Here is a 27,686-nt window from a genome sequence, read left to right on the forward strand (position 1 = left end):
CCAGTTAATGCAAGCAGAAATGTCACTGTGAGAAGGAAGCTTTAGGAGCCAATGCCATTTGACCACATTAGTTTCTTCTTCAGCCACAGTGATCATCCATGCTCTCAGTGTGGCTGCTCCACCATGCTAGATCCCTGAATGAGGGTGACAAAAATATGCAAAATGGAAAACAATATGAACAAGAAATACATATAACTTTAAATAATTGAGCTTTGGGAGTTGTTTGTTATGGCAACAGAGCCTGGGGAAAAAAATATATGGGATATGAAGCACTATGGCGAATGTTACTATAATCTAAAAGAGAAGAAATTTGGGGCTATATCTGTTACACTGTAGCATATATGAGTATGTATCCTTTTATATATATACACATTATAATACTACATATTCTATATTACTGTATATTATTATATTGCATATATTATTGTTAGCTGCCTATTAAAACAGACTTCTCTCCCATCTCCTCTACAAAAAAAAAAAAAGAAAAGAAAAAAACCCTTCTCAAATCAATCGGATAATCTAAATGCTCGAAAATAAATGCTCATGAATCTCAAATTAACGGAGATTCCCCCCATCAAAAAAGTACTTGATCCATTTGCCAAAATCATTTGCAGAGTTCCACACCTCCTCTAAGACCAAGTACATTAATCAAACACAGGGCTTCAAGGGGGCTTCATTTTGAGCAACCCAATGGACAAATAAATTAGCTGCCAATGGCTCTTTTGTAATGGAAGAGGACCAGGCTGACCCAAGGAGACAGGAGTAAATCACGAAGGAAACTGTTCACGCAAAAGCAGCATTTGGGGACCTGAAGGAAACCAAGGAAGCCATCCTGCGTACTCTCATTTCCAAGAGCTTAAGCCAAGCACATGTAGTGTTTATTCGCTAATAAGAAGCTGCAAATGTCCCGTGTCTGGCTGATTTCTTATGTGCTACAACCACACAGATGTTTATGTCTGGGTACACGTCTGAGTGTTGTGCTCAAATGCGGCAGCTCATAAACTTGATCACGCATATTACACCTATGATCTGTAAGAATGTCTCCCTTCGACACAGTGTATTTCTGGAAGGTTTTCTTCTCTCTCGCCTGGATGGATTTCCTGAGGTCCCTCGTTGAAATATGGGCAGAACTGTCCATTTCTACTTTGCAGAGCTTTTCGCTGGTGACTCAGTGAGGGATGATGTCATATGTTATCCTGCACCGGGCTGCTGTGGTTCCCTCTGCTCCCCTAAACCATTCCCTCTGTGTCTGGGGCGGACAGCACTCCCCTGTCGTCAGCTTCTTCCCAGCCAGCCCCAGGCAAACAGCCTCCCCAGCAGCAGATGAAACAGGAAGTCTGACAGCTTGAGTCTGCAGTGGGACCCCTAGTGTTTTCCCACTCCCTGCCCTGGCAGCGTTCCCCACAAGTACAAACACACGCACACAGAGCTCCCATTGTTGCAGCCTTCCCCAGCCCACTGATCCTAATATGGAATGCAGCAGGAAACCCATGATTTCCTGATACTCGCAAGCTGGAGGAAGCAAGGGGGAAACTCCATTAAAAAGCCCAGCTTCCCTCCATGTTAGATGCGAAGGGGTAAGGGGGCAAGGCTGAGCAGGACCCCAACGTGTCCTGGGCCGGCCGGGCGGGGGGAGCGCCAGGGAACCGCAGGCGGTTGACGTTTCGGGACGGCCCGCCAGCCCCTAGAAATCCGAGAGGATGAGGGGTTCTTAGCTCAAACTAGAGGGGAACAGGGACAGGGGCTTTTGAGCATTCTCCCAAACGTGCGCTGCCTTTCCGGACCAGTATGGTAAGCGCGAGGGCACGTGCCAGCTGCCCGGGCCAGGTCCGCGCCACCCCAGGCTCGCGAAGCGAGGCCGAGTGACCGGGAGCCCGCCCGCCGCCCGCCCGCCGCGCTCCATGGGCTTCGGGAGCAGCCGGAGGACCCACGGCGGCTGCACCGTCCCCGCAGCTGGAGCCGCCGGGATGCACTGCCCGGAGGGAGGCGACCGCAGCTGCGGCTGCAGCGGCACCGAGGACAAGAAGATGCTGAAGTGTGTGGTGGTGGGGGACGGCGCCGTGGGGAAGACCTGCCTGCTGATGAGCTACGCCAACGACGCCTTCCCAGAGGAGTACGTGCCCACTGTGTTTGACCACTATGCAGGTAAGGACGGTGGAGAGCCTGCCCCTGCGGCGGGGGGCGGGGGGCACCGTGCGGGCGGCCACACCCCAACTCACAGGGGCCTGCTTTATTTCTAAGAGCAGGCAGTGTGGGGTGCGGGCCGGCAGTGGCCAGGTCCCGGAGCGGAGCACACAGCCAAGATCTTTGCTGGAACTATTAGGACAATTCCTACATCGATGGGCATCCTAACACTCCTCCCCCCGCCCCCCTTAAACCCTTAAATCAGATGACTAACACTGGGGAAATACCCTGGACCTGCTCTCCAGGCACTGGGGCCAGGGATTTCACTCCATGTGCGCCTGGAGATTGCTAACTTTTTACGCAAACGTTCTAAAATGTAGTGTGATTGCAATACACTTTTTTTTTTTTTTTTTGTAAAAAAAAAAAAAAAATCACCACTAACCACACAACTAGGGAAAGAAGTTTGCCACTTTTCATGTATGTACCCCATGCCATTCATAAATGAAATGGTAAGATGAACAAACATTAGAACACTCATTTTTCTGTAACGATCGGTGGCTGTACTATTGTACTTTTTTATTTTCCTGGGGCTGTAGATTGGGGGGGGGGGCGGTTGGAGGGAGGAATACGAAATATTGGAGGGAGGAATACGAAAAGGTTTCAAGTGTCCATTAGGCAGTATAGTATGTATCTTGAATTAAAAGGAACATGTTTAATTAGTACGTTTTTAAGGTAAAAGATGAAAATAACATTTGAATCATTTTATTTTTTTTATTTGAATCATTTTAAACTATGTCCAGAAAGGATGAAATTGGACATAAAATATTTTAAGGCGTGACAGTTAAAATAAGGTAGCCACCACAACTTAATCTTTTCAGTTACTTTTGTTTTCTGAGTGTTCTAAAGTTTGTAGGTGTTCTTATCAATGGGATAGCTTATCTCAATTTTTCCATGTTGATTCTTACTTTTTCTCTTCATTTCCAAAGCAAATATTGTTCTTCAAAAGCAACTTCATGAAATTCTTCAAGTTTACAGTAGCCTAACTTTATAGGGTTTTTTTTTTTTTTTCAACAAAATGATCAGCTTCGGTGAGTTATCAGAGATTTGAGACTTCATAAAAGGAAATTCTTCCTTCCTTCACCTTGGCTTTGGGTCAGGTTCAGCAAAGGGGAAGTGGCCCACAGGAAACCTGTGTGAATGTTGGCTTTGCTATGTGGCCATTTGAAATCCTCTCTGTTAGGAAGTAGCTTCTTTTCCAGAGCTAAACAATCACCTAAATCTCCTCCTTCTCCTACCGTTACAAGATTTATGACAATATTACATAGCAGATTGGGAGAGTACCACAGTGAAAATAGTATCTACTTCCCAGAAGTTTGTTTTATATTTGTAAAAATTAAGAGCAAATTTTAAGGCTGGCTCCCTTAAGCTTTTCTGAAAATATAATGACTGCACCCAGAGAAGAATATTTTAATGAAAACAGAATAAAAAGAAAAACAAACCAAAAAAAAAAAAAAAGAAAAGAAAAGAAAAAAGCCTAATAAGATTAAAAGTAAATAAGTAACTAAGTAAGTTACCAAAATACTTGACATGGAAACATCTTACCAAATTATTTATTCCACATCCTCTTTTCTGCTAGGAAAGGAAAACTGGCTGGTACCTAATTTCAAAAACTTTTAGATCGGGGCGGGGTGGGGGGGCAAAGTCTACTAAAGGAAGAGACCTCAAGTCCTTTTGAAAATGATGTATCCCGGTCCCCATCTATTGGTTCAACCAATTATCAGTCTATATAAAGAAAGTCTCTCAGAAAGAAAGAGGATAAAACCATCTTTAGAGATAAAGGCAGCCTATAAAAAAAATTTTCGAGATCGAGCAAAGGCTGGACTACCCCTGGATTCCACAAAGATGAAATTATTTTATATTTCAATTGTCTATATACTTACTGTTATTCGTGCGTCAAAGCATCTTAAAGATTTTGGCTGCTCTATGATTTTACCTCTCAAGAAACTGCAGCCACTTTACCCAAAGCCATACATTGCGCATAGTAGGCATTTCCAAACACTGTTGCTTTGATTTACACTTTGTACCTTTTTAAGTACACAATCATCCCAGGTGCTTTCAGTTAGTTTGTAAAGGAAATGAAGCCATGAGCCTCACATATCTAGGATCCATAATGAAGTGAACATTTCCATTCCTAAGGAGATCTCCATCACAAAGACAAGCTCCTTGTACCCCACCAGCCTCCCCATATATGAGCTGATTGACTGTAAAGCCCTACGTGGTTACCTGAAATCCTGCAGTCAATTGTAAAAGAACTAATGCTCTCTTCCTTATGTGAACAAGTATCAGGTACCCAGGCCCTGGGTCCTACTCGCCCATTCTGAAATCACAAGCAGCAACTGAATTGCCCAGTCTTTAGAAAATTGCAGCTTATGTCTAAGAGAAACTACCCCTGGAAAATTTTTCCCCTAACAGCTGCCCACCCTGGGAAAGTAGGGATATAACAATAAGAAAAACTGCTCAAGGTGGTGGGCTTCGAAGTCAGAGATCTCACTCCTAATACTAGCACTGCCATTGCTGTGTGGCCTGAGCAAGTCACTTAACCTTTCTGTCCCTCAGTTATTACACACACACACTCACACACACACACACACACACACACACACACAAGACAACATTGGTATTAGGAGTGTTTGTGAGAACAAAATAAATTAATATATGTGAAGTTCTTAGACCAGTGCCTCACATGATAAGTGTTAGGTACATAGCAGCTATTATTGTTAAGAATAAGTTCTCTACACTCACACAGTTATGGAAGGAAATTAGAATGTAATTAAAAGATAAAGGGGCAGGCCGGGTGGCTTAGAGGTTTAGCGCCACCTTCAGCCCAGGGCCTGATCCTGGAGATCCGGGATGGAGTCCCAGGTCGGGCTCCCTGCAGGGAGCCCACTTCTCACTCTACCTGTGTCTCTGCCCATCTCTCTCTCTCTCTCTCTCTCTCTCTCTCTGTGTGTGTGTGTGTGTGTGTGTGTGTGTGTGTGTGTCTTAGGAATAAATAAAATCTTTTAAAAAGGGAAAAATATCTTTTAAAAAAATAAAGACTACAGGGCACTTGGGTGGCCCAGTCAGTTAAGCATCCAACTCTTGGTTTCAGCTCAGGTCATGATCTCAGGGTCCTGAGATGGAGCCCTGCATCAGCTCTGTGCTGGGCATGGAGCCTGCTTGAGATTCTCTCTCTCCCTCTCCCCTTCTCCACCTCTAAAATAAAAAGATAGAGACTACAACAAAGGAAAATGGCAATTCTAAGAGGATCCTCCAAATGGAGTAGGAATAGGATGAAATGTATGTATTGTCTTTATAATATAGTAATCATGTGTATTGATAATTGATAAATATGCACAAAGTAATAGAAGTGGAGTATTAAATTGGGAGGGGAAATAGCAGTTTTGCATGAGTGATTATAAAAACAATTAACGACCAACCAAAAAAAATATTTAAGGTTTATGAATCTTAGGTATTTTTCTTCTGCCCGAATGTACATCTCCTCTTTCCTTGGCTCCATAAGGAGAATTCCTTGCTCCACTTTCAACCCAGCTCCAGAAATTTGCTTACATTTCTAGAAGGCAACTTATACCACGTAGAGCAATCTACCTGTTTCTTTGTTTTTCTTACTCCCACTCTGCTCTGAGCTCCTGAGGGAGAAGGTCGTGTCTTGCCAAATCCCCTGGTCAATTCTTATCTTACTGGATTGGATGGCTTCAAGACTGTTTCTTTGCTTGGTTACTGGGATAACAATGTCTCCTGGCTTTTATTCCCTTCACTGGCAAATTTCTCTCCATCTCCTGCTCCATCTCTTCCCAACCACTGTATGTTGGCAAACCTCAATGTTCAGTCCCTTCTCGGTTCCCTTCTCAATTTACGTTCATGCCCAAGTTGGTTGTACCTAATCTCATGGCTTCGATTATTATTTATATACCAATGGCTACCACATTTTTATCTCTGGTCCCAATATTCCCCTGAGATCCCGACTCATATATCCAAATGTCCATCTGAATATCTAATAGGCATCTCCAACTTAATCTGTTAAAACAAAATTCTTTAACTCCCCCAATCTACTCCTCCCTTAGACTTCCCCATGCAAGTACATGACCACAATCTTGAACCCAGTTGCTGAGAACAAAAACTTCAGTACTATCCTTGGCTCCTTTCTTCCTATGACAATACCCCTACTACTGATCAGCACAACAGTCAAAATACCTCTTTACGTCTAGCACCTCCATTGTGTCGCTCTCATCTAAGTCACCATCGTTTCTCATCTAAACTACTGTAATCACCTCTCAATTCCCTGCTTCCAATCTTGCCCCCCTCTAGTCAGTTCTCCACACAGCTGGCAAGGGGGTGATCCACAGCTCAAATCTCCCAGTCCCTTCACACTCAGACCCCATCATTCATCATGTTCTACAATGTGCTCCATGACTTGGCCCTGTCGTCTCTCCATCTTCACCTCCTAACTCTCCTCAGTATTTCTCTCTAGCCATACCAGCCAACTTGGTATGCCTAAAATACTCCGATATCCCATTTTCCTTGAAGACTTCACACTTGCTCTTCCCCCAGCCTGACACTATTCCCCTGGATCCTCTCTAGCTTTAATTGACCACATTATTTAACACATCCACACACAAAAGCACAGACACACACACACACCGAGTTACTCTTTAACCTCTTACCCGCTACATCTTTATTCATGACATTTCACATTACTGGCATTATACTTCTATTTATTTGCTTACCATTTTTATTCCACACTTGAATGTGAACTCGATGAGGACAAGGACTTTGTCTTGTTCACTGCTCTATCTCCAGCCTTTAAAAAAAGACCCCAACATAGAGTTGATTCTCAGTAGATAGTTATTGAATAAATGAAGTGGTATGTCTTAATCACCTTTGTCCCTCTAGAACTTAGGTAATTTCTGGTCCATTGAAATTGCTGAATAAATGAACAAACTGCTGGTCCAATCTTTAGGAATGAACATGTTTAGAAATTTAGTAAACTTGTTCTATTTTTGAACTATTTTGTTGACAAGTATCATTTTATGTCTACTGGAATTGTAACATAGGATGAGTTTTCTTGACCAATAGCCAATGTCACATCAGTTGAATAATGTAATCCTGCAATGTGTAAATTTCATTTGGAAACAGATGAGCTGCAAATTGCTCCTTATGCATTATACTCAGAAGCCTACCTAAATTTTGAGTGGCCCACTCAAACTCATAGTTCTTATATACAGAGCATGCTTCAGAGTAATACCAAATTCAGCTAAGGACTAGGACCACAAATTAGGGGCAGTGGGATGAAAAGAGATAGGGCCACTCACGCTTTCGACAAGCGAGCCTGAGAAACATCTCTGGGTCCTGCTTTCTACTCCCTTCTAGGAGGACTCAAGATGTCCTAAGAACCTTTAGAGCTTTCACAGCTTACCATGGAACAATCACATTTCTTTATCTTTTCTTGAACTTTGAGTTTTGTGACAACACCCTCACGGATAAAATATTATCAAGTGATGTTTCACATAACATATGACATAGGAGCGACACTTCCATTTTGTGTTTAGTTAGATTATATGTCAAGTTAGATCATGTCCATGGTATGTTCATGTACACCACTGTGTCAAATAAGCCTGGTCAGGTTGGATTGTGGGCACAGTGTACCTCATTCACCATTTCTATCAGCCTCTGGCTTAGTATTGATTTTGTCTGTGGCTCTTTCTTCTATCACTCACCTCTCTTAGAGTTTGTCAAAAGCCATCTGTGTTTCAAAACTCATTTTGGGGGCATCTGGGTGGCTCAGTCACCTAAGTGTCTGCCTTTGGCTCAGATCATGATCTCAGGGTCCTAGGATCAAACCCCATATCAGGCTCTCTGCTTAGTAAGAGTCTGCTTCTCCCTCAGTCCCTCCCCCAATTCATGCACATTCATGCCCTCTCTCTCCCTCTCTCACACACAAAAATAAATAAAGCTTAAAAACAAAGCAAAACTCATTTTTGAAGTCACTGTTTACAAATCCAGCTGCCTATTCAGGAAATTAACATGATTAATGGAAAGGGAGAAAATCTGGTTGCTCTATCAGCTGAGATGTAAAAGGAAGTTGTTTCTGTTTCACAGAGAGCTGAAAGTCAAGTCTAACTTTTCTACCTAATTAAATGGTGATCAGTCCAAGGTAGACTGAATCATAACCTTAATGGCCAGAGCAGGAAGGGAAACTGTCCAATCCACTGGCAAGGGGAGGGGTGGAGAGTAAAACAAAATGATAGAAAGTAAATAAAAACAAAGCCCTGGGCTTATAAAGGTTTGTAGTTCTACCCATTTGGGAATATTTACTCGGGAGTGTCTCTTTTGCTCTTTCGGAAGACCCTTGAGAGTCTCTAGAGAATGGATGAGGTTCATTTTCTATAAGCCAAAAGGAAACTTGAAACAACTCTCATGGGACTATGAAATAAATCACCAGGATTTTAACCTCAGACAAAAATATAAAAGAAGTTTGCGTAAGAGGAGACAAGCACGGACCAGTAGACTCACTCACTCTGTTCCTTCTAAATGCAATGACGCTCAAAAACACAGTCTTATAGGTATCCAACGCCCTCCAATATCTCCTTTAGAGAGAGTGTAATATGTGGCCGATGCTTTTTCTGGACCCTTGGAGGCCATACCAAAGGTGTAGTGGCGAGATTTACAGAGACAGTTCCTTTCACAGTCTACCCTGAGATGCTGCTGAAAGCAAGCACAGGTCAGAGGCTTCAAGGGTACAGCTTACACTCTGAAAGCCAAAGCAAACGGGTAGGCTGGTGAGTTATGAGCTGCAGCTCTTAGGAGTAAGAAAGAAGAATAGAAGAAGGATAAAGAAAATTAAATATCTGTGACCCCCTCCCCCCCAAAAAAACCATGCTCCCAGGATTGGAAACTGCATCTGCAGTTCCCAGCCCTCCTACATTCCAGTTTTAGCTGGCAACAAACCAAAGACTAGGACCAATTCAGTCTCCCTGCGACCGAGACACTTAGTTCCACATGGCCTGATTCCCTTCACTTCCAGGCTAGGAAATCCTTCATAAATTTTACTACCTACCTGCCCACGGAGGTTGGGCTTCAGGGAAACAGTATTTTATTTCTGGAATAGCTTTTTCAAAATCTGCCATTTCTCCCTCTTAGTGTGAGACAAATAGCAAATTTGGCTCAGGGATGGCCCAGCACATTGGACGTTTATGTTTTGGATATAGTTGACCTGTTTGACAAAGGCAGCATGAAGATGGGCAATAAACAGAAGGCCTCTTGGGAAAGGACAGGTGAGGAAACTCAACTTAATGCTGTTCCTCAAACGAGCTAGGGGTGGTGGAAGGGGAGGTGGGCGGGGGGTGGGGGTGACTGGGTGACGGGCACTGAAGTGGGCACTTGATGGGATGAGCACTGGGTGTTATTCTATATGTTGGCAAACTGAACACCAATAAAAAAATAAATTTATAAAAATTTTAAAAAATGCTGTCCGTCATTAATCCTGAGCACAAGATTGCAAGGGCCTATGATGGAAGCTCTACCCTCTGTGAAAGGTTGCAGTTTCTGATATGATGCTGAAAATTTACTTTCCCGCATACAAAAATCCATGCCACCCGTTGGGTTAGTCAGTAGAATCCAAACAGTTAATTTTCTGGGTGTAACACAGGCAGGATAAATTCCATCATGAATTCAAGAGAGACCAACTGTGAGTCACAGAGCGGCCTGGCATTGTTCCTGAAAGCTCTGAAGTCCACCAGCTTCTTGAATGTGTTCAATTTTCATGAAACAAAAGGACCTGATTTATGTGTATCTACTTGGTCTTGTCTTTGTTGTGAAATACAGCTTTTATTTCTGGTGCTCTTCATTCCCGTGTTAGTATTGAGTCCCATTATGGCCATGTGTGATCCAACAAGCAATGTAGTAATATTAATTATGAAACTCAAGTGTCACTAGTATGTGTATTAACAACAATAACAGTAGCTTCCAAAGTCTTTGCTATGATTTAGGCATATTTGAGATATTTTCATACATCGATTCACTGCTTCCTCACCATGATCTTATGAGGTGTCTTATTTTCTCAATTTTACTGATGAGGAAATCAAGGCGTGAAGATATTAACCAGTTTGCCCAAGGTTAAATAACCTGTAGAGAAGTAAGTGGAGGCCATGAAGCAGTACACAAACATCATAATCAGTGTAGAGTTTTAGAGCTATTAACATTAATCAAAAAGCCACTGTTAGTTGGCATATGCTAACCTAACACAAACATGTAAGGGATTAACACCGTGGCAAAGTGTTCCTTGTTAATGTTATGGTCCTGGGCAAGTGTTCAAGTCAGTGGGGCTACTTTCCTCCATTTTAGTCATTTAGACACCCGGGCTCCTTCCATCTTGTGACCCTGCCATCCCTTGGGACCTCAAATTATCTGTACCTAGCCAGTCGGATGAGAAACAACAGGGATAAACTCGAATGGAAAGTTTTATGGGCCAAACCTGGAAGTGACAGACCTCATTTCCAGTCACACTCCATTGGACTTCTAAAGGAGTCACAAGGCCAATCATTGGCCTGACTGGGAGATCTTCAGCGGGCTCATTGAGGGAAATTCGAGAACACCTCCTCTCAGGGGAAGAAGCAAAGAAGTCTTCAAAAACAGGAAGGAGCCGAGGACCCTGGGGGTGGTTTTGGTGCAGCTCTGGACGTCTTGGATGCTACGTACTGTTCTTCCACAGCCACCCGGCCCTGCGATTATGAAATGAACATAAACATCTGTTTCCCCTCGGCTACTCCTCCTGCGCTTCGTGCTTTGACCTACATTTGGGAAAAACAAAAATGGAAAACTTAAAATGCAGTTCCTGAGAGTCCAGAAAGTCTTCTCCTCGGACTAGAATCGGGTTCCTGAAAGAGACAGCATGTCAATTCTGTGGGAGGCAGAAATCTCAGAACTGGGACTCGCACCCTTAGTAATCAACCAGCTTGACAAACAGTCCTGCTAGTGGGGACGAAGCCTCCCTTTGGAGTTTCTCCAGCTGTTTAACACAAATTAGCAAATCGAGCCTCAGGATGTGATTCTGCTTGCCAACAGGGGAGAGATGGCCTGGGTGGGATGAAACACAGTGAACAAAATTGCCTCCTGATCCTTTTGCAGGACTATCTACACTTGACTAATAAAAATAGTAATTTGCAGGGTGCCTGAGTGGCTCAGTCAGTTAATCATCTAACTCTTGATCCCAACTCAGGTCTTGATCTCAGGGTCACAATTTCAAGCCTGGAGTTGGGCTCCACATTTTGCATGGAACCTACTTTAAAAAAAAAAAAAGAGTAATTCACTAATACTATTTAGCTAAGTATTTAATATGTGTCAAAACCTGTTACTCTTGCTTACTTCTATGAGCCCCACAATTTCTCTAGGTAGTAAGTATCTTCAATTCATGGATGAGAAAACTGAAATTCAGAGAAGTCACCCGTCCAACATCACAAGGCCAGCAAGTGGCAGAAAGGATTCAAATCTATCAGCTCACATCTTATCTCCTCAGTGAGGCCAGAACACTCCAATTAAATTGGGCTTCCTTTCAACACCTATTAATTTCCTCTGTAATTAGTATCTTATTCGTTTATTTAATTGTCCATTTTTTGCCTCCCTTTAGAATGTACACTTTACAAAGGCAAGCTTCTTTCTGTGTTGTTTTCTATTATATCCCTATGCCTGGGAATGAGCCTATGACACAACAGACACTCAGAAATGTCAGCTGAATGAATGAATGAATGACATCGAGAGTCTTACAGTCTTTTTTTTTTTTTTTTTTTGAGAGTCTCACAGTCTTAACCACTGCACTTACACTGAAGGTAGCATCCTATGTAAATAGTCAGGATAGTTTTCCATGCTGAAATTTGATCCTCCCACATCTTAAAAGGATATATTCTAAGCATCATAAACACATATTCAGAAATATTGCATTGGCTTGATTTAGAACTTGCAAAACAATTTTATTTTTCTAGGAAAAAATTCTAAAACATTTTGTTCCAGTCAAATTTCAAACTTGTAAGTTCTGAGTGATTTAACCAGGCAAAAAGTTGTTTTCCTAATTTTCTTTTAAGATTTTATTTATTTATTCATGAGACAGAGAGAGAGAGAGAGAGAGAGAGAGGCAGAGACACAGGCAGAGGGAGAAGCAGGCTCCATGCAGGGAGCCCGACGTGGGTCTCGATCCCGGGTCTCCAGGATCACACCCTGGGCTGAAGGCGGCGCTAAACTACTGAGGTACCAGGGCTGCCCTGTTTTCCTAATTATATAAAGGAGTTCTGTTTTATCTCTGTTTTTTGGCTGTCATATGCTAGAGGCAAAAAGAAAACCTTAAGTCCTTAAAATATGTGCCATATAACTTTTTTCCAGATAATGAGATTAATTATGAAGAAAAACAAGAAGTCAATAATCTTCTTAATGTATAACAGGTGTAAAACTCCTAAGAATTACGGATGATATTTATAAAATGCAAGCATTCATTAGCTAGAAAGTGTACTAATTTTCAGCTTGTATGCTTGCAAGAAATGCAATGAACACGTTCATATTTACTAATAATGAGGCATTTTATACTTGTCAAAGTAAGAGATATGAGAAGAAAACTGGCTTCCCTTCCCCCACCCTCTCTCTCTCTCCTCCTTTCTGCTCATGTTGGATAAGCTTGCACTATGAGCCCCAAATGTTTCTTTCCTCAACTAAAGTGAATTGCACACGACATTTGCCATAGTTCAAGCTGGTAAATAAGAGCCGTAAGAATTTTCAATAGTAAACATGTTTTTAACCAAGCTTTTCAAAAGAGAGAGTGAAAGTTAAATCTTGAGTATCTATATTAGGTACTAACTTTGCTAGTAGAGATTTTATTCTATTTATTCTGTTCATTTAATAATAATTAATGATTAATTATTTAATTATTTAATAATTCTCCATACCAAGTCCTTCCTTTTAGATAAACTGAATCCATCAGGCAGCAGATCAAAGCTATTTCCTCTCACTCAAGCTCAGCAAAAATGGAGAAATCCTTATTATCACCCTGAGAATGATGACTCTTAATGTATTTGAACACTGAGGAAACTTTCCTCCTTGTCTTCAGACAATACACCCAGATCTTTCCAACTCCCTTCATAAATACCTGACCTTGTATTTCCCCCATTTGTAATAAGTAGCTACTCACAAATTCAATTTAAGTCAATCATGAACAACTTGCATTTTAAATCCATAGCTGGCACACCGAAGCCTTTGTAATGGTTTGATAGGAATGGGCATCTTGTCAAAACTTAGACATAGTCATTAACAGGATGTAAAAATCTAAACTAAATCATCTTTTCAAGCACTTCTGTCTTTTGGGGGTTTTTTTTCCCCACTTGTTATTTAAATTAAGTTAGGTCAATCCGACTAATATAAAGAACTGAAGTCGCCAATATAAGAGTACTACATTTCTCTCCCCTCAGCATTTTAATACATCGCTATTAAGTCATTCCCAGGTTTATCTACATTATAATATCATGTTAAGGCTTTTCAAATACAGAATTTCTTCGAATCCCAGAATAAATCTTGGCTCCAAAAGTCGACACATTTTGTGGTATTCTAGGATACCTGGTCCCCGTGGTTCCCATAGATCACTGTGTTTTATAGTACTGAATACCCAGTCACCGTAACAGATATGCTAGTCTTACTAGGAGTTAGTATGTAGTAGACTACAAATCATCCTGAATGACTTTTATGCTTCATTTACTTTCTGCCCATTAACACATAAAAGGTTTATTTAGCGAGACATCTTATTTGGCAACCTCACCAATTACCACAGATTGAATTTCAGTTTCCCAAAAGACATCCTATTCCAGGGTAGTATAGAACTCAGCAGGTTTTTCTGGATACAAGGAGAATCAGGCTCCAAGCTTTAAGAGTTCCTACAAGAGACCATTAGTTATTTTGGATCCTACTACAACATCAACTAACCTTAAGTATAGTAATTTACATAGTAAATTCCTTCACATCACACCCAGTTCGATACTTGGATCCTCAAATGATTTCCAAATTTTCAAGTTAGAGTTTACAGTGATGGGGAAAGAATGAAAGAGGGTCAGGAATATAGATGAACAGGAACAGAACTTTCAAAGCATCCACACAACATTTGGGAAAACACGTTTTATTTGCCTTCAGGGTCACAAGGAGCTAGTAAACCCTTCATAGATTTCCTTTCTGATTGCATCACTGCCTCAGCCTTCCCATGTTTCACCACCTCATGAACAGTTTAGGAGCCTGTTCCCTGTGAAATGAGGAAGAGAATTTCTATTCTACTGACAGACACTTGGCTCTGATTTTACAGCCAATGTCTGCTTATTCCCACAAACCCTGCAATTAACTCAGAGCCCAGAGAAAAAACACCAAGTAAAGCATTTTGAGGGTGAGAAAGATCAGCCCGCAGGATGATCTATTTATCCATTAAAAGTTGTTGCCAGTTTTCTTTTTCTTTGTAAATGGGCACCAACAACCTTTAAACAAAGTATCTGAAAATGGAGACTTCAGAGGATTTAATGCACATTTTTTTCTTTTCATGGTTCTTAAAATCAATAATCTGCCATTGAAAGATATATGACATACTCAGAAAGAACCTCATAAAAATTGTTTTTGTTCTTATTCAGCCTTTCCATGTTCCCCTACTTCTTTTTTAAAGGATCCCAAACTTTCTTTGGTGTGTGCATTAAGGGTTTCCTTCCCCCCTGCAGAACCTTCACCCAGTGAATTCTGTATGAAAGGGAACGTACATCCTTTAAGGGAAAGGCTCATGGTGTATTAACTTGACAAGCAGCTCCTAATCAGCCAAATTTCATGCTAATACTATTTAAATTTTGTCTTTTAGTAGGGAAAAAAAAAACTTCAGAAATATTTTAATGGTATATGTGAGAATCACAGAAATTCAGTTATGGAAATTCTACTGTGATGTAAAAGAAGTCAGAAACGACTCATATCTCTGCTATGGTGAATTAATCAGTGATTCAGAAGGAATAATGCAAGTCTACCCCTGAGCAATGTCTGTCTAATCTATGGAGGGAGAAAATTAAGTAAAATTATTCTCCATAATTCTTCAAGGACAGGGTTCTTTCAGCCCCAAACTTTTGGTAGTTTTTCCACTGAGACCCATTAGGATCCTTCCCTTAGTGCAGAAGATGATCCTCCTCTGTTACTCCCCCAAATTTCTGCTCTGTTCTCATTTCTTTAGAGGGGGTGAGGGAGAGGAGAAAAGGAGGAGAATCTTAGGGAGGCTCCACACCCAGTGCAGAGCCCAGTGCAGGGCTCGATTTCACGACCCTGAGATTAAGATGTCAGTCAAACGTTAGACACCCAACAGACTGAGACACCCAAGCACCCCATCTGCTCTTTCCTCATTTTAACAGCAAGTCTCAGAAACATAAAGTGTCTTGCATTCTAGGGATGAAGACAAGCACAGGAATGTCTGATCCCTGGAATCCCTGACTGGGTAACTCTATCTCCCTCCCCAGGGAAGGTGCTCCTTGAAAGCAGGGGCTGCCTGGAGTTCTGCTCCATTAAGTCAGAGCAGACGTGGCACAGGAGAGCTGCAGCTCTCAGAAAACATCCAAGTGTTGCCTGAATTACAAAAGACTGCCAAACTCCTTGCTCCTTCATGCACACTGTTTCTCAATGACCAAAGACGGAGAAATTCAAAAGGCAGGACTGGAATTTTTAGTAAAGAATCTGGCATTCTGCTTATCTCTAAATATCTATATTGTTGTGCTCAGTCTCTTGAGAGAATAAAATCCCCCAAGCTTTCCTCCTCTTTCTCTGCCGTCTCTCAGTGGTGTGAATACCCCCCTTAAAATAATTGCTTTTCTCCCCTCTGCCAGTCTGTTCCTCCTAATAAGACTCCCCCACCATCACATGTGGGCTTAGAGAAGGCACTGGATTATAAATTCTGATTATATTTCTAACACCAAAGAGAGGATGTAGCACCTTTTCCGGGGTCAGGAAGAAACACAATGGATGCCCGAGTGATGAAAAGTACAACATACATCTTCATAGACGCCAGAGATGATTGTCTTAAACCATAAAATGAGGGATTTAGACTAGGCAGGTTTAAATATGCCATTTCTGTATAATTTCCAAAGTGGTTTTAGCATCTCCTCCTTCAAAGAATCTGAGATTATTTCAGTGTGAATGGACCCACTTTATAATGGAAGCCCCCAGGGAGATCCCTGGATGGCTCAACGGTTTAACGCCTGCCTGCCTTCGGCCCAGGGCATGATCCTGGGGTCCTGGGATCGAGTCCCACATCGGGCTCCCTGCATGGAGCCTGCTTCTCCCTCTGCCTGTGTCTCTGCCTCTGTGTGTGTGTGTGTGTGTGTGTGTGTGTGTGTGTCTCATGAATAAATAAATAAAATCTTTAAAAAAATAATAATGGAAGCAGCTTCATGTTTTGTGGGTCTGAATGCCAAGAGAACAAAGGCAGGGCAGTGAATCTTCAAAACGTGTTTTATTTCTTGCTCTCTTCACCTCTGTGTATCTATCTGGAGAACAAAAAGGAACTAGGGAGGAGAGGAGGAAGGATATGGGGTAGCCCCTCATGCTGTAAGCTCAACTATCAATGTTGATGACAAGTGCCAAGAATGAGTGAGTAAGAGCAGAATTTGGGACTTGTGGGCGATAAATGGACCTTAAATTTGCTTCTTCTGGAACTCAAAGCTGAAAACGACTCTTGAAGATGTTGGAGACACTTCCTCCAAGTGTCATCCACACTGATGTGTATAACTGAAAAGTAGGAAATTATCATCCACCAGGGTAGCTATTGCTAGAGTAGGACCCATTAGTCTAAGAAAGAGATCCTGTGGTTCTGTCCATCTTTAGGTCCTCACTGCATGTCTCTGCAGCAAAACTCTCAGCATTGACAGATGCTCTTCCTTCGAGTTACAGATTTCTTTTCTCTCGTTTCCATCCAAGTTCTGCATTTATGCATAACATTTTTATCAACTGCTCTACTCTGTCATCATCCTAGGTGACCCACAGAGGTGTACAGAAGGATGGAGCACATCTATTGAGTTGATTCTTCCCCAAAGGCCTCATTCTGTCACCCATGGGTCAGTGTTTTCCTCACGGGGAGGTTACGATCTGCAGTTTCATGAGAAAATTGTAAAGTAGTCAGACTAACTTTCATACCAATTTTATCAGCTCAAGGCTGGAAGCAATGTTTTCAATATGAGCATTCCAACCTTGAATTTCATGGACATCTCTGGAAGATTGAAATATAAGTGCAGTCCAACTCATTGTTGATACTGAATCTGTGTGTGTGTGTGTGTGTGTGTGTGTGTGTGTGTGTGTGTTTTACAGAGACAAACAGAAACAAAGACAGAGAAACCCTAAGTCTCTTGGTAGAAAAAAGAAGGAAAGATACATATTAACATATTCCTCAGGTACCCATTACACAGCTGCACTTTTCCAGATTAGAGTTCAATCTCATCCTACAAGATAACTTTGACATGGCTGCTTTTAAGAAAAGATGGTATTATCCTTAAAAGCTCTTTAAAATATCTATAGTCTCATTTCATCATCCAATTTCACTCCACCATGAGAGCCTCTAAAAATATCCTGTTGAGTAAATTTACTACTGCCATAACTCTAACATGTAATTTTGCATTGAAACCAGGTATCTCTGAAGTAACCTGTCTTCTTGATAACACAGTGTTATACGGGTTCCCAGGCAACTAATCTATATTAGCCAAACATCCTCAAGAAATCACAAATTGTATAATGTACATGAAAGCATTTTGTGTATCAGAAAACACTATCAAATGTTATTGTTTCCGACTCGTAATAAATCACCTTATTTAGTAGCTGTGCCATGAGTGTAGAATGACACGAGATATAATTAGCCACAAACTACAGCAAAAGCATAAAAGCATATACATCCTCTTTCCCCAGGACTGCATCTCTAAGAGTGCAGTCTTAATCCTGATTTGTCCCTTCACACATTCATAAGCAATGTGGATGTGCGAGTGCCCTAAATACAGCTCAAAGCCGGAGGTGCTGCTTCCTGTACCATAACTCGGACATACAGCCTGCTTGCTCCTTTTAGAGGTGGAGATGCCTCAGAGTTGTGGGCATTATCTCAGCAGCAGGTGTGAAGCGGGGCTGCAAGAGGGATCCACCACCCAGATCACCCAGCTGCAGTACCAGAAGAATTGTTTCTAATCAGGAATGTAAATCCATTTTTACAACCTTGAAAAGACTCACAATAAGAACATTTGGATATTAAAACACTCTATTCTAAAGACATAATTGTAATTGTGCTGTTTACTGTTGACAATATACCTCAAACAATCTATTGCCTAGTGAAAAACCCAGGCCTACTTCATACCAAATTCACAGAGTAGTTAATAAGTGCAATTAGTTCCTACTAGAATGGATCCAAAAGCTGGTTGTTTGGAAGATTGTGTTTGTTTCCTTCTCAATTTCCCTAGCATTCTCTGACTTCGAAAGTTAATGCTCACCCTTTTACCATACCCCCACCCTTGCTAACTCCCAGACTTGTTCTTCAGACCCTAGATCCATCACAATTTGAAAAGTGATTGAGGTCAATCTTCAAAGAAAAGTATTTTCCCCAATTACATCCAACTACTACTTAAACAATCCTTATCACTAAGCACCTATAATATATACATTTTTAAGGTAGAGTTGGAAGTAGATGGAGGAAAAAAAATTTTCCCTGGGAGCGATATAAATTGCCTCTAGGTTTCCACAGGAGGGCTATATTTACTACCAAAGAAAAGATGATAAAAGAGTAACTTGTAATAATCTCATCTCTATTTTCATAAATAATGCAATCTTTCGCTTCTCAATTTCAACTCTAAAATGCCTATTGAGAGTTTGTGAAAATCAATTTAATATTTGTATATTCCCTTCTGCAAAAATTTTATATTTACATATTGAGGCTTCTGATATGACCATGATTCCAGTTTTCTTCTCTTCCTGAAAATCATCCAAAAAAAATTGAAAACAAAAATATAAACCATGTTTCCAGTAAAACCAGGACATAAATTCCAAAATATGTTTTGAAGGATTCTGCCCAGAACAGCACAATCCACTGAAGAAAAAAAAAAAAGGAAGAAAGTAGAAAGAGGCTGAAGAGACAGAGCCCAGTGGTAACAGATCTCAAAATTGCAAACAAAAAATATACTTTTTAAGGTGAGGGGTGCATCTAGAAGAGAAAAAACTACATCCCATGAATATAAAGGAGGGCAAAACAGAATAATCTGAGGATTTTACAAGCCTCCACAGACCTGGTTCAGATCACAGAAGCTAAGGATCTCATGAAGAATCATACAGATAAAGCCATATTCAAAAGAGATTTATTCCAAGTATTTAAGGATAGTTCATTAGAAAATCTATTCACAAAATTCATATTAATAAGTCTAAAGAGAAAAATAGTATGGTCATCTTTACAGAGATTGACAAGGCATCATAAAAATTAATAATAAAATTTGATTTAATAATAACAAAGCAAAATAGGGAATTGATGGTATGATAGCCTCCAAGGATAACCATTGTCACTTCCTCCCCTCCTACTATAAATATGTCGCTCCATCATCATGAGGTGGAGCTTATTTTCTTTTCTTTTTTTCTTTTTTTTTTTTTTTTTGAGCTTATTTTCAACCTTCAGATCTCAACTGGTCCTGTGACTTATTTTGCCCAAGAGAATGAAGAGAAATTTATTTTCTAGTACATTGGAGGCCAGGATTTCCTTCCTCTTGGAACCCATTGTCAATGTGATAAAGCCCAAGCCCTATAGGAAGACCAAACAAAATAAAAACTAAGGCACTCTGGTAAACAGCTTCAGCTCAGCCCCCATAAAATGTAGCACCAACTACCACACATATGAGTGAGTCATCTTGGTAGCTCCAACCTAGTCAAGCCCCCAGGCAACTGCAGCCCAAGCTGAAGTATGATAAAGCAGAGAAACTGATGAGGGAAGTCCAGTTGACCCAGAAAACTTGAAATAATAAAGCGATTCTTATTTTAAGTCTCTAAATTTTGTTGTGGCTTCTTATGCAGTAATAGGCAACTTAAACACATGGGAATTTTGTTTACATATCTATGTCAGTCTAAAAACCAGCATCATACTTAATAGGGAAAGGCTAAAAAGTATTTCCAATAAATCAGGAATAAGGCAAACATTCCCATATTACCATTATTATTTAACATTTTATGGGAACTATAAGATAAAGCACTTGGATAAGAGAAACATATTAGAGTAATTTTTTTAAAGGGTTATTCTCTCGCCTCCAATCACTCTGGTCTCTTTGCCATTTTTTGAGTGCAAATTTCCCCTGTAGAGATTTTGCTTTTGCTGTTCCCCCTGCATGACACTTATGCCCCAATAGCCATGTGACTGGCTTGCTTACTTCCTTCAAGGGTCCACTCAAATGGCACTTTATCAGCAAGATCTTCTTCAATCACACTATATAATAATGAACTATTTTTCACTTATCTTGCATTATTTTTCTACAGAATTTATAACCACCTAAAATATTGTAGGCACATATGTATGCACTCATATACCACATCCTTTTATCATTTGTCTGGCAAGATGAGGAGCCATGCCTCTAGCATTTAGAAGAATGTGTGGCATTCAATAAATATCTTCTGAATGAGTCAATATTTACAAGGGTGCAATGCTTTTTAATTATTTTTAAATGTTGATTCTTCCTTAATTCCAACACTTATTTGTATCCATGTCTACCTTTCCCCTCTGCTTTTATGAGTCCCTTATAGTGGATATTAGAGCATACTTATGATGAAGCACAGAGAAGTTGACCAGTTCCATAATTCAGGGAACCCAACCATTTTGATGGGTGACATTAACAGCTAGTCAAATAAATCAAAATTACTTTCTTTAGGGGCACTTGGGTGGCTCAGTTGGTTGAGTATTGACTCTTGATCTCATCTCACATCATGATCTTAGGGTAGTGGAATCGAGCCCTGTGTCAGGCTCCATGATCAGAGCAAAGTCTGCTTGAGATTCTCTCTCTCCCTCTGCCCTGGCCCCCATTCACGTGCTCTCTCTTTTTCTAAAATAAATAAAATCGGGGGATCCCTGGGTGGCTCATCGGTTTAGCGCCTGCCTTTGGTCAAAGGCGCAATCCTGGAGTCCCAGAATCAAGTCCTGCGTCGGGCTCCCTGCATGGAGCCTGCTTCTCCCTCTGCCTGCGTCTCTGCCTCTCTCTCTCTCTCTCTCTCTCTCTCTCTCTCTCTCTCTGGGTCTCTCATGAATAAATAAAATCTTTTTAAAAAAATAAAATAAATAAAATATTTTTTAATTACTTTCTTTGTAACATGTCATGCTCAAACTATCATTTTTCCTGGTTATGTGGGCAAAGAACTAGCCATGCTTTTGCAAAATGTTATCGTATAATTATGTTGCATAGCCATGTTAGGAATAGATACATATACATGTAAAATAGTCAAGAAGATGTGCTTTCAGGGCACCTGGCTGGCTCAGTCAGTGGAGTATGCTACTCTTGATCTTGGGATTGTGGGTTTGTGCCCCATGTTGGGTGTAGAAGTTACTCAAAAATAAATTTTATAAAAATAAAAGAAGATATGCTTTTGATCAAAGATACTAAATTAGATACACAGTTCTGTCATTCCATGGTAATTTTGATTTGGGCCAAGTCATTTAACTCTCTAATCTGTACTTTCTTTACATGTAAAAATGAAGATATAATGAGACTTACTTCATCTAGAACACATAAAGATTAATTGAGCCAAAGTGTCAGTATATTTATCAGTGATGAATAAATGCCATTATTGTATTTGTTGATGTGGGAGAGACCCTTGACCCAACTTCTTTGTCCTTCTGACCTCATAAACTGTATTTTCTCCGACTATGGTCAGTTTCCAACATTCAGGAAAGAGTGAACAACACCAAATGTTCATAGACTAACTCAATATAGATTGATGTTAGTTGGTTTGGTTCATAAGACACTGAAATGAGGATGGGAGTTGTGAAGTTTTATAAATGAAGATCTCTTCATAAAGAGAACAGACTCATGGTACTTAAGTGCTTAGGACACTGACATGCCTGAGACAGTGGATCACATGAAACAGCTTCCTGGGGTCCCTTCAAAACCCGCACTTTATTTTTCTTGGTAAAGCCTCCTCCACACTGTGGGTTTCATCAAATCATCTTCAACTAGAGAATCATAACTGACAACCTCAAGTAAATTCTTACATTCTTGCGCATTCACGCATACTTTCTTCCCTTCTGATACTTGGAAAGATTAATTTTCACAAGTGCTTATTAAATTTAAATTCAAAATAGGAAAAGCTGTCTCGCTTTCCCAAAACTACGCTTTGCTGATTCAATAATCTCAAGGAAGATTTAGACAACGGCACAAGGGAGAAAGGTAAATTAGGGTACCTGGGGAGTGGCAAAGAAGGAAAATAAACACAGGCTATTTCTTAGAGCCACTTCACTCAAAGAAGTTTGCCAGAAAATAGAGCTGACAGCTGATGCATAGCTGACCCCCGCGGACAGCTCTTCAGGTCACAGTCCGTGTCTAAATAATAAACGATAGTTGATTTAACATTGAATCAGATTATCATGTTTCTCATAAGATATTGAGAAGAAATAGTAAATTAAATGTGACTTCTGTAATCATAATAATGATATACATGCCTATGTTTTTCAAATAGTAAATCTTATCCATTTGGCTGGTGATTAGACAGGAATCACCCTGACCCACTTTCACAATGGAGTTTTCCCCAACCCCATCTAAGGATGCGAAACAGATTCTTAGTCCTACCATCTCCTAACAAAGACATATTTTTATGTGTTTTCTTTTGTATTGTTTGTTGCAATATTTATTCCATAGTCCTCTATTGAGGTTTTATGCTTCTACAATGCGCTATGCCCATTGTGTTTATTTTAAAAACTTAGATACTATCTTTGGTTGCTATCATTTTCTTTTTTAATTGAACTATAGTTGACACACAGCTTTACATAGATCTTAGGTATACCTGAAATGTATACACCACAGTGATTCGACAAAGCTGTTATGCTATGTTCACCATAAGTGTAGCTACCATCTGCCACCATACAAGACTATTAAAATACCACCAACTATATCCCTTATGCTATGCCTTTTATCTTTGTGACTTCCTCATTCCATAACTGGAAGCCTCTATCTCTCACTTTTTATTTGTTCATTTGTCTCATTAGATTTCACATATAAGTGAAATCATACTGCATTTGTCTTTCTCTGTCTAACTTATTGCATTTAGCGTAATACCCTCTAGGTCCATCCATCCATGTTATTGCAAATGGCAGGATATTCTTTGTTGTGACTGAGTAATATTCCATTGTGTATATATACCACATCCTCTTTATCCATTCATCTATCATGAGTTTTCTTAATGCTTCAAAAGGTGAGGACAGTAGCCAAAGGATAATATAGGCAAGCCAGTTCAAGTTGAGGAAAACGTGAAGATTATGACAAGTGGCATATAAAAAAGAAAGGGAAAAGTTACCTGGACATTAAGAAAATAGGGTGCTTCGTGTTCTTAAACAGTAATCAAAAGCATGGCTTCTGAGCTCACACAAAGTGAGTTATGAAAGAGGCAACTTCTTGCCCAATCCTTAGTTTCCTCACCTGTAATAAAGTGAAATATCTACCTCATGGATATGTTGTAAGGAATAAATCAGCTACTGTACATAAAGCATCTAACAAGTGTTTAATGCATAGAAAAATTATTATATATTTTACAATACTTTAGAAGTAGCATCATTACTGAAAAGTATTTTTGTAAATCTCCATCTGGCCTCTTACAGAGCTCTAAGCAATTAAATTGTAACCTCTGGACTCTATAGTCTTTGGAAAGGAGGGGCAGATTCTCAAAGGATTTCTCCATTTTTTAATCCACTCCCGATTTCCCAGCTCTTATGATTAACAAAGGTGAAGATAGGAGCCAATTACAAAATATAATATATTGTATGGAGCACCTAGGTGGCTCAGTGGTTGAGCATCTGTGTTTGGCTCAGGTCATGATCCCGAGATCCTGGGACCTAATCCCGCATTAGGCTCCCTGCAGGGAGCCTGCTTCTCCCCCTGCCTATGTCTCTGCCTCTCTCTGTGTGTCTCTCATGAATAAATAAATAAAATATTTTTTAAAAAAAAGATAACATATTGTAGGATTTTGTTTCATGGAGCACCCAGCATAGACAAATCCATAGGAACAGAATAAATTCGTGTTTTCCAGGGACCAGAGAAAGGAGTGAATGAGGAGTTACTGCTAAGGGAGACAAGGTTTCTTTTGGGAGTGATGAAAATAATCTAAAATTGATTGCGGTGATGGTTGCACAACTCTGTGATTAAATTTTTTTTAAACCACAGAATCGTACACTTTGGATGAATTATGTGGAATACGAAATTATACCTCAATTTTAAAAGCTGTAAAAATAATCGGTACCGGAAAAAAAGGTGAAGATTGTAATGTGATCTCTTTGCTTATAAAAGTTAAACTGAAACTGGGCAGGAACTAAAGACTGAAATAACATAAGAGACATTTTCATTTCTAGCCCTTATAAAAATGTATCAAAGTTCTCAGCTCCTAAATGCATATGCAGAATTCTATCTAACCAAGAGAGTAACAACTGACTACTAGGCCAAAATACTCTTTAGTCCTCATCTCTATTCCTCCTATCACTGATTTATTCATTGTCTCATCCCTGAATTATTATAAGAGCTTCTTGATCAGCCTGTCTTCTCTCCTGTAGTTCATTCTCTACCACCACCAGGAAGGTATAAAAAAAATCCAAGCACATCAATTTTCTACTTGATATCTTTCACTGGCCTCCAACCATTTCCAGAATAGAGTTATCTGTTCTTCATTGTCTGTGCTCTGACTCCTCTTTTCAACCATATCCGCCACCACCACCACTCCACATGAACCCTGACTTTGGGGCCAAACTGAACCAGCATGTTCCCCATATCTTGCTTCCCTGTTTGTACAGGCCCTCTGGTACATCCAATCACATGGTCCACTTTGGAAAGCTCTTGTACATACGTTAAGACACAGCTTAAACTTTACCACCTTCTTGTAATCTTTTATTTCTAATTCTAGGAGTCACTAGATGATCTCTACTCTATGATTCCTTCATTCCAACCACTTATTCAAAAAATATTTTTGGGTGTCTGCTGTGGGTCAAGCACATAGCACCTTGTATGTCCCTTTATTACACCAATTCTCATATGGCTGTAACTTTGTACATTTCTTCCTCCCGCCCCACCCCCCACCCCCGGAGACTGTGATCCCTCAAGGAGAGGAATCACATTCTTTTGTTCATCTCTGCATCCCTGCCTCAAGTATACTACCTGGTACACTGTGAGTGCTTAATAATTCCATCGATAAATGAAGAAAGGGAACTACAGAGATTATTTGAACATTGCCAACATTACTTTCAAACCCCCCTTTCACTTCGGTATAAAATACCTGATACAAAAGAGGTATGTTTTATTGACATTAGTAATAGTAATGCTGTTTTCTGCTTGTTCAGATCTAAACAATATAGATATGCAATGCATATGCACACATATATTATATATACTTTCATATGGAACATATGAAATAAGCCATAAACATAAGATCGTTTTTCTCACATCTCACTTTTCATATGTATCTTTAAAAAAAAAAAAATATATATATATATATATATATATATATATATATATATATATATATGTAAACTGGGACGCCTGGGTGGCTCAGCAGTTAAAGTGCCTGGCTTCAGCTCTGGGCGTGATCCTGGAGTCCCGGAATCGAGTCCCACATTGGGCTCCCTGCATGGAGCCTGCTTCTCCCTCTACCTATGTCTCAGCTTTTCTCTCTCTCTCTCTCTCTCTCTCTCTGTGTGTCTCTCATGAATAGATAAATAAAATCTTTTTTTTTTAATGTAAACTTGTACACCTGGGAAGAAAGGTGACATTTCCTGTCCCACAGTTCCCAATCCCCACTGTGACACAAACAACTCTGTTTTCTTTAACCACAATTTCTCCTATGAGCTGAAAACTGCCATTCCAAGCCATTTGCTAAACATATTCACTAAAGAGTGATGGCCCACTAAAGAAATCACTTCCCTCTCTTTTGACTTAAGAATATTTAGAAACTAGTCAACTTGAAAACATTGTAATCCCAAAATACTATTTTGTTTGCTGCCAAATTTACTCCATCTAATCTAAGTCTCTTGAGGGTTCTACATTAATATAAAAGCATTTACCACTTTGGTAACTCTTCTTTTACCAATACATTAAACTAAGTTCTTAGGCTGCTTCTTTTGTGATTCTAAATGATCAGAAGGCATATCAAAACTATTAGTACTTTCAAAATATGATACATTCCACAAGAAAACTAGTCTGGAATCCAAAAAAAATTAAATAAAACCAATATAGGGAAGGAAAAAAATAGAGATTGGATCATGACTTTAAAAAAAAAAAGCTACTGAAGACTGTTGTGAGCAATGAAGGACATTTTCACATGCAATAATTTAGATTAATTATGAAATTATGGAGTGCCTGAGTGGTTCAGTGGTTGAAATCTGCTTTTGGCTCAGGTCATGATACCATGGTCCTGGGATCGAGTCTGGCAACAGGTTCTCTTGTGGGGAGCCTGCTCTTCCCTCTGCCTCTCTCTGTGTGTCTTTCATGAATAAATAAATAATAAAATAATTTTTAAAAATATGAAATTAAGGTTAATTTTCTTGCATATAATAGTATTGCAGTTTGGGGGAGAATGTCCTTATTTTTGCTAACGTGCTTATGGGTAAAATGTCACCCATATGTCTGTAGTTCAGGGAGTTCAGGGAGAAAAACTATATGCATCATAGACATAAAGATATAAAGCATATCCAGTTCACATTATTGAGTCTAGGTTGGGAGGTAGAATGTGTTCTTATCATTCTTTCAACTTTTCAGTATGTTTCCAAATTTTCAAAAGAAAAAATCAGGACAAAATCCACATTGAAGAAAGTCTTTTTTAAGAAAATCATAGTTGTGCCCTCTGCTGCCACATACATTTTTTCAAACTAAGATGGTAACCTGGTGTTAGACCTAAATAAGTCTGTTGTTGGAATTGATACAGAGATGACAGTGCTTGTTTCTTTTTTTTTTAAGATTATTTATTTATTCATGAGAGACACACACAGAGAGAGAGGCAGAGACACAGGCAGAGGGAGAAGCAGGCTCCATGTAGGGAGCCCAATGCGGGACTCGATCTTGGATCCCTAGGCTCTCACCCTGGGCTGAGACAGGTGCTAAACCGCTGAGCCACCAGGCTGCCCGACAGTGCTTGTTTCTGATGAACTCCGGAACTGTGTCGAAATCAGAATATTAAATTAGCTAACCCTACTCTAGAATCTTCCAAAAGACCTGGAGTTAGAATTATTTTCTCCCAGAAAGGAAATATTAAAATGCAAATTCATTATTTTTTTAATAATTTTT

The 27,686-nt window shown here is 40.0% G+C and overlaps 1 protein-coding gene across 1 annotated transcript in view; it reads left to right on the plus strand.

Moving 5' to 3' along the window:
- Positions 1-1,565: 1,565 nt before the first annotated feature.
- Positions 1,566-27,686, plus strand: part of RHOJ (ras homolog family member J) — a 77,290-nt gene continuing 51,169 nt past the window's right edge. Inside the window, exon 1 of the mRNA XM_026000546.2 lies at positions 1,566-2,145. Within this exon, the coding sequence (XP_025856331.1) occupies positions 1,902-2,145 (244 nt within the window). The 5' untranslated portion in view covers positions 1,566-1,901. The remainder of the gene's footprint in view (positions 2,146-27,686) is intronic.

The sequence above is a fragment of the Vulpes vulpes genome, chromosome 6, assembly GCF_048418805.1.
Source record: "Vulpes vulpes isolate BD-2025 chromosome 6, VulVul3, whole genome shotgun sequence".
NCBI classification, from domain to species: Eukaryota; Metazoa; Chordata; class Mammalia; order Carnivora; family Canidae; genus Vulpes; species Vulpes vulpes.